At 41.1% G+C, this 7,470-nt stretch overlaps 1 protein-coding gene across 1 annotated transcript in view; it reads left to right on the forward strand.

The window, feature by feature from the left end:
- gdap2 (ganglioside induced differentiation associated protein 2) overlaps nucleotides 1-6,423 on the forward strand; it is a 32,814-nt gene extending 26,391 nt beyond the window's left edge. The window contains exons 13-14 of the mRNA XM_028394272.1: nucleotides 703-846; nucleotides 4,030-6,423. Of these exons, the coding sequence (XP_028250073.1) occupies nucleotides 703-846; nucleotides 4,030-4,071 (186 nt within the window). The 3' untranslated portion in view covers nucleotides 4,072-6,423. The remainder of the gene's footprint in view (nucleotides 1-702; nucleotides 847-4,029) is intronic.
- Nucleotides 6,424-7,470: the final 1,047 nt, after the last annotated feature.

Genomic DNA, 7,470 nt, shown 5'->3' on the forward strand with positions numbered 1-7,470 from the left:
TTCCATAGAAGTGCAGCACCCTGTGTTTGCAGAGAAATATGAGCTCACACTGACTACAGATGTGACAAGAGGGGAAATGCCCAGAACCTGCTGATGGTTCTGAGTTGCTGCATATAAGGAATGATTAAACAGCACGTATGGCTTTATAATAGCCGAGATTAAACGGTTCCAAGTTCAACAGAGCTCACACTATTTATAAGTACCTCACTTGACCAGACATGACTCTTTTTCGCACAGTGTAAATTTAACACGGAAACACAAATCAGTCTTTTTAAAAATTGGCTGTCGGGTTATGGTTTAAATGAGCCTGACTCAGTTTAAATTTTGAGTAATTCTGTCCCTGGAATAAACCATAACATTCCCATGATGGAGCGTTATCTCAGAATCACACTCTCTATTTAGATGCGTATCTTTGTCCAGATGCAAATTTAAAACTTCTAAATATTTTCCTGTTGGCAGAGACCTGCATCCCCTGACTTCTCTCTGGTTTATATCTGCTTCTTTACTATTTACAAGAACTACAGTACTTTGTGCTGCAGGGGCCAAACTTTCCCTCACGTCGTTAAAGATTCATTACAGTTAATCTTGTTCTCTTGTTTTCTTTAGAAGACTCTGTTTTTTTGTTTGTTGGTTGTGGCAAGATTTTTATGTTGGTAACATAAAAGTCAAGATCAGATTTCTTACTGATGACTCTCCATCCAGGTTTCAACGTGGTTCTTCACCACCTTCAGCGTGACCGGCCTGAAGGACAAAGTCCGCTACCTGGACAACCTGCAGCAGCTATTCACCTGCATCAAACCGGAGCAGATCGACATCCCGCCGTTCGTCTTGGAGTACGACACACGAGTAAGAAGCAGCAACACAGATCAGACCGATACCACACACACATCTGGTGAAATCACTTGAATTCATTTTGCGATTTAATCTTAAAAAGAATCCTAAGGGCTTTCAGGCTAGTCAGGGATGGGTTTGAAATTCTTCAGTGTCCTCAAAATCCAAATACCAATCAAAATACCTTATCTTGTGATCTGATCTAATGGCAGGTTCAGCCTGTCATGTAAACAGCTCACACTCTCCTGTGTTGTTCATCCAGCGTGTGTACGCATCACTAGAACAAGCCGACCACGTCAGTTCAGCTCAGGCAGTCTAAAACATTCAGTGACTTCCTGTCTGTCATGTAGGCACCAGATAAATCCTGGGCTGTAGCACAGGTGGTGAAGCGTGTTGTTGTGGAGCGGCTTGCCAGACTGTTCAATAAACATCTGGAAAAGGAGAAAAATGATCCTGATTACGTCGTTGTAACTAGAAAGAAAAAAGGCCTTTAAAGAGTTCTGATGTCCAGAACTTGCAGCCAGTCTCGGTCCTAATCAGCCTTGCATTGTCAGGTGGCCTGTGCTTTCACTTACACGCTGTATGGACTCACATCTGCTCTTCAGGGGATTGTGCTTATCTGATCTCCCAGAATCCTCCTCTGCCAAAGCCAAACCCTGAAATGTGTTTATGCTCATGTGTATTTTATTCGGAGTCCTTATTCATCAGCTGAGGAGGAAAAGCAGAGACGGAGTCTGTTCTTTCATCTGCATTTGGCGGTTATCATCTTACTAATTTAAACCAGAGTTGGCGAAAACGGTAATGCTTTGCTTTTTATCTTGTGTCTACATTTCTATTGATCACTACGAGGCCAATTAAAATACGATTTTCTAGGATGCGTGTGTTGATTTTTAACCAGAGTGAAGTCATTGGCATCAATAGTTTGCATTTAACCCTTAAAATACCATAATCAAGCCCAAAACGGATGCCCGGTCCACCTCCGCTTGCCCGGCTGCTTGTATTCTTTTGGCCACTACCGAGAGTTTATGGCCATAGGTGAGAGTAGGAATGTAGAATGAGCGGTAAATTGAGAGCTTTGCCTTTCAGCTCCTTCTTCACCACAACAGACCGCATTACTACAGAAGCTGCACCTATCCATCTATCAATCTCCAGTTCAATCCTTCCTTCACTCGTGAACGAAACCCCAAGATACACAAACTCCTCCCCTTGGGAGAGGAGACCGCCTCGGACCCCATACTCCCAGAGCACCTCCCACAGGATGCCACGAGGCACACGGTTGAGCTTCTCCAATCCACAACACAGGTGGACTGGTTGGGTGAACTCCCGTGAACCCTCTAGTACCCTGCGGAGGGTCCAGTTTTTCACAGCCAGGACGAAAACTGCATCGTTCCTCCTGGATCTGGGGTTTGACTATAGGCCGAATTCTCCTCCTTAAACCGCCACCCAAAAACCCCTTATAAATAAAGAGACATCAAGGTCTGCTACTTACCTGGTATGGCGCAGCTGGTGCCAGGCCTGGGGTTGGGGCTCGAATGCTAGCGCCTGGTGGTCTTTCCCCACAAGGCCCGGCAGGGTACAGCCCGAAAGAGGGCGTGGGGCTGAGTAAAAAAAAAAAAAAGTGTGGTGGTTATAATAAATCCATTGACATAGTGGTGATTGGTAGTTTGTAGCATAAATGTTCTTTCTGTCCTTTTGTTGAACGTTGTCGCCTAGATGAGGATTGAATGGTCGGAAACTTTAGCTCAGAAGGAGCCATTCTGCTAGAAACATCAGGAAAGGTTAATCCAGTATTGTATTTACCTCTGAAATAAATCAGTTTGTCACTTGTGTCTGCACATGTGCAGATGGAAATTGTTACACTCAGATGTCCAAATCCACAAATTGGATCTCTCTGCTGCACTTCAGGAAAAAAAAACACCCTGAAGTCTTTTTCAAGACATGCAGATCTAATAGCATGCTTCACTTTAAATACAAGCTTTGGATTCTGATATACAGAGCAGTCAGTATTACAGGGCATGTTTTCTTTCAGTGGATCTGATAAGATCTGAGTGTAGACTTTCATCTTCAAGCACTCTGCAGTTACTGATACTGAGTATCATTGTGTACGTCTGTCTGTCGTAGTGAGATGCAGCCTGCACTTGTCTGTGTATCGGCATCCTCTCTGGCTTGGCTTCCTCATGAGGGAAAGTTTTTTTTTTTAGGTCAGCTTCATTCTTCCGAAAGAATTTAACTGTGAACACAATAGACTGTGTGTTTCCAACACAGATTAAATTCTCAGCTGCTCGTTATGCTTCCTCTTCAGTGATTTATAGCTAGTGATATGGCTGATGGATTGCTCTTCCACTCACCTGTTGAGAGTTCTTTGAAAAGCAGCAGACATTTCCAAACTGGTTCCCAACGTGACCTCTTGTGCGGTGGTCCACTGTAGGAAAAAGATTAGCCGTTTAGCTCACAAATTAACAGTTTTTCTACACTTTCATTGCTCTCAGTGTTGTGTGTTACTACAAAAGCTCTAAAACAGCAGACAGGCACAGTTTGCAAGCAACTTGTGAATATTTCAAGCGAAGGGGGAAACCACAACTGGAGCTAAGTAGAGCAAAATACTGGACTTCCTAATGAGTAATGTGCAAGTGTGCTGACAAATATCCCTTTTATTAGCCTTATCTATGTGGGCTCTGAACAAACCGTAGTCTAAGTTCATGTCCAAAAGGACAACCCAACTCTGGTTGTAAAGTTGTTGCTGTAGCTATCGGTGGAATATATGTAGCAGTAAAGTCCAGAGTATTTTGTGCATGTGGAAGTCACGTATGATCAGTTAGCTATAAAAAGCAGCCTATGATCTCCTGCCGGTCAATAATTCACTTGTCGCAGATTTAAAGCTCATTTTTGCTACAGTAAGTCCCAGAGCCTGTCGTTTTCCACTACATCACCTGTAACACTGATGAGCAGTGAGAGACCTACAGGTGAGCTCCAGTTACTTCAGATAATTGTAGCGTTCCGTGAAAAGATAACGTCGCCTCATTCAACAGGATAGTGTTTCTTAACAGAGCAGTGAAACTGGAACATGCCTACCTTCTGCTTTGTTAGCTGAACAACAATTCTCTGGAGATGTTGTGGTTGTCATGGTTACAGTGAATGACATCTGTCACTGCTGACCACAGGGAATAACTTCTTCATCTCCTATCGTCTTCCTCTCAGGTGAATGGACCGCACCGTCCGTCCGAGGCCTCCAGTCTGTGACAGCGGACCTCTCTGCCGGGGTGTCGCCGTGGTGACAGCCCATCAAGTGGAAGCCACTTATGGACTCGATGTTGCCCCTGTGGTTGGACCTCCTCTGGGGGAAACTCTCTTGTTGTTTCGTTGCTGCCAAAAAGGACCAAACGAGGAGCAGCGGCCCACATGTGGCCTGCTGTGCGGTCACCCTCATTCACCACAGACTATTTGTGGAGCTGCTATGGTTTCTGGATTATGCCTTACAGCGAGAGTTCTTACTCAGCAGTTTCCTCAGACGTCCCTAAATATGAAGCATGGCACATCAAAGCCAGACATCCTGGAGATGGGGGAGGATGATGATGCTGACGTCCGTCTGGATTTACACACCATTTCATGCTGCGCTGTACCACACAAACTCTGCTTCAAGTCTAACAACAGGTTTCACTCAGCCGGAAGTTGGAAATTCCCACCTGGTAGGAGGTAATAACAGCGTCTGCGTTCCTCCGCAGAGCTCAGAACCATACAGCAGTAACTTTAGATTCAGATGAGAACATCCAGATACCACTCTGTTATTTGTGTGTAAATATGAAGCTACAGCTGGATGAGGGTTAGCTTAACTTAGCATGAAGTCTGGAAGCAGGGGAAGAGGTTCAGTTTCACCACAGTGAGCTCAGCCTTAAAGGTGGTTTTTCTCACATTTAAACAGATGTGGCTTCATATTTAAAGAAACAAATATTAGCTCCATGTTCTGCCCTTCATCTGTAAAGCTAGCATTAGCAGTCATGTGCATCATAAAACTGCTCTTTTGCCCCTGTCAATCAGTCAATCCATAGAAATGCATTTTACTCTGGTATTTTCCGACATTATAAACTGAAAAGTAAAGTTAATGTATCTCACTGTATGAGCAGTTTTCTCAATTTCTTAAAACTTGTAGACTAAAAAATAAATTGATTAATTTTAAAAAGTAATTACATTAATTGGTAGCTGTGTCTCAAGCTGCTTTGCATCCTCTAATACTCACTTGGTTTCTTCTTCTCTTGCCAACAGAGCTTGAAACTTTTAGTTTTTGTTAATTACTCAGTCATTAATGTCCCTTTTTTACTTTTTGTTCATACATTTCTGCAACAAGTTTGATTTCATTTAAACCACCAGATGTTCTCAACTCAACTGTCAGGTAGCCAGTAAAAAAAACACTAAAAATCACATCTCTCTGTTTGACCAACACACTGTTTCACCTGCATGTCTGCTTCAGCTTTGTTGGCAAGAAAACACTCTAATAGTAATAAATATTCTCCTAATATTCATGTTTACATGCAGCGGTTTTTGCATCACAATAGGATTTTTGTCTCCCTCTTCCGTTATTGCTAATTTCCAACAGTGTGTGTCCACACAGCATTTTGTTCTCTGAGAGAAACATGCTGGCTAATTTATTTACACCTCAGAGGCACATCAAAATATCTCTACTGTTCCACCTCAGGGGACCTTTGACTCAAAACTAAGGTACAACAGCCCAGCAGTGTGGGGGAAAAAAAGGGTTAATTAATAACAGCAATACTGAAAACAGAAAATCTCACCAGCAAAAGAAACACTCTGCTACAAAAAACAAAAAAGGACTTTCAGACTTTCTATGAGTAAAATTACAAGAGAGACAGACAACAATCTTCTCCCCCATCTTTCGGTTACCATGGCAACTGATGGTGATGATGCAAGGAAAAATTCTTGAATTTTTAAATTTGAGGAAAAATAAAGTTTGCCTCTCAAATATAAAAATGCTGTGTGGACACTCAGCCGTAACATTTAAAACCTGAAATACTAACACATTTGAATGGAAAGTAAAAACTTGGAGTCTTAGTCTGCACGTAAACAAACACAATGACACTATCGCACACGGTTTAGCCACATGAAATGTAACTTACAAGCTGTGGGGTTGTGTAGATTCATCTGCAGTAAGATGTGTGTCGCTCCGGGACATTTCATGAAGGTTGTATCCACCCTAAAACAAACATAATCACACTGTAAAGCAGATTTTAACAACTTTGTCTTAACAACATGTCTTTCTTTTGTTTTAAATTGAACAAAAACACACCTCCACTGACAAAATCTTCTTATGTGCTTAAAAAGTAACAGACTTTTAGAATGAAAACAACAGTTCGTCTCTGCTCCACGTCATCAGCATGAACTTTGTTGTAAGAACTGTGATTTTTTTTCTCAGAATGTACATAAACGAGCCAAACGTCCTTGATGTGTAAATAATGTTTTTGTTAAATATATAATTTCAAATATTGATTGAAGGGTTGTACAGGAAGTGACCTCATACATTTCCTGTCCTGCAATGATTGTTTTTTTTTTTACTTTGATTAAAAGAATTCTCCTCTGTTAGTATGAGCCAGATTCTTTTCTACTTGATCACTTAATGCGTGTTTGTGTGTGTGTGTGTGTGCGTGACGGAAAAAAGCAATTTCAACCCTCTGAACCACGAAAACAGGAAGAATTACTAATATTCAAAGGAGGTGATTTGTTAGAGTTATGTTTGTTCTCTCTGTCAATAGAAACGACTGTGACTTAACATAAAGTCTCTTTTCTCTATTGCGAAGATGAAAGGTTTTATAATGTGAGTGACTAATTAGGCCAAAAATTAAAAATCAGATTTTTTTTTAATATGGTATTTGGGGATCTTTTATTGATCCATAATGCGGACTCGCACTGCTTTCACCTCTTTATTTAGTGTGTTTTTCTTTTGTTGCAGTTGCTGCAAATTAAAAAAGAAAATGCTAAATAAAGTACATTAAACATTTAGAAAAATGTGAAGAACACACAGAGACTGCTCTGGGCTCAGAGGGTTAATGAATAAGAGGAAGTGTTATTCCAACCAAAGCCATACATTTCAGCACTGAGAAGTCCCAATATGAATAGTGTGTGCATGTATGTACATACACTACTGTTCCAAAGTTTGGGGTCACTTGGAAATGTCTTTTTTTTTTTTTTTTTTTAAATGTACATTGTGTTAGCTAATCGTGTTAAAAAGGCTAATAGATGATTAGAAAACTCCTGTGAAATGATGTTAGCACAGCTGAACTGTTATGCTGATCAGGGAAGCTATAGAACTGACCTGGTGACCCCAAACTTTTAAACGGTAGTGTATTTAGTATAGAAATCCATCACTTTCATCTGACCTAAATAAACATGGAGAAACCAGATGAAGTCATGATGCGACTGAAAGAAGAGACTTTTCTTACCTTTAAAACGTCCATGCTTCCATCTGTTTTCTGCTTTAAATCCAAATGACAGCTGTCATCAGGCAGCAAAAAGAGACAGAAAGTATTAATGTAGTGTCGTATTAGCTTCATGTGATTTTTACACATTTTTAACACATCATGGCTACGACGCAGACATGTCTATTGTGCATCATAAAACACACTTATCATA

Source organism: Parambassis ranga, chromosome 21 (genome assembly GCF_900634625.1).
Source record: "Parambassis ranga chromosome 21, fParRan2.1, whole genome shotgun sequence".
Taxonomy (NCBI): Eukaryota; Metazoa; Chordata; class Actinopteri; family Ambassidae; genus Parambassis; species Parambassis ranga.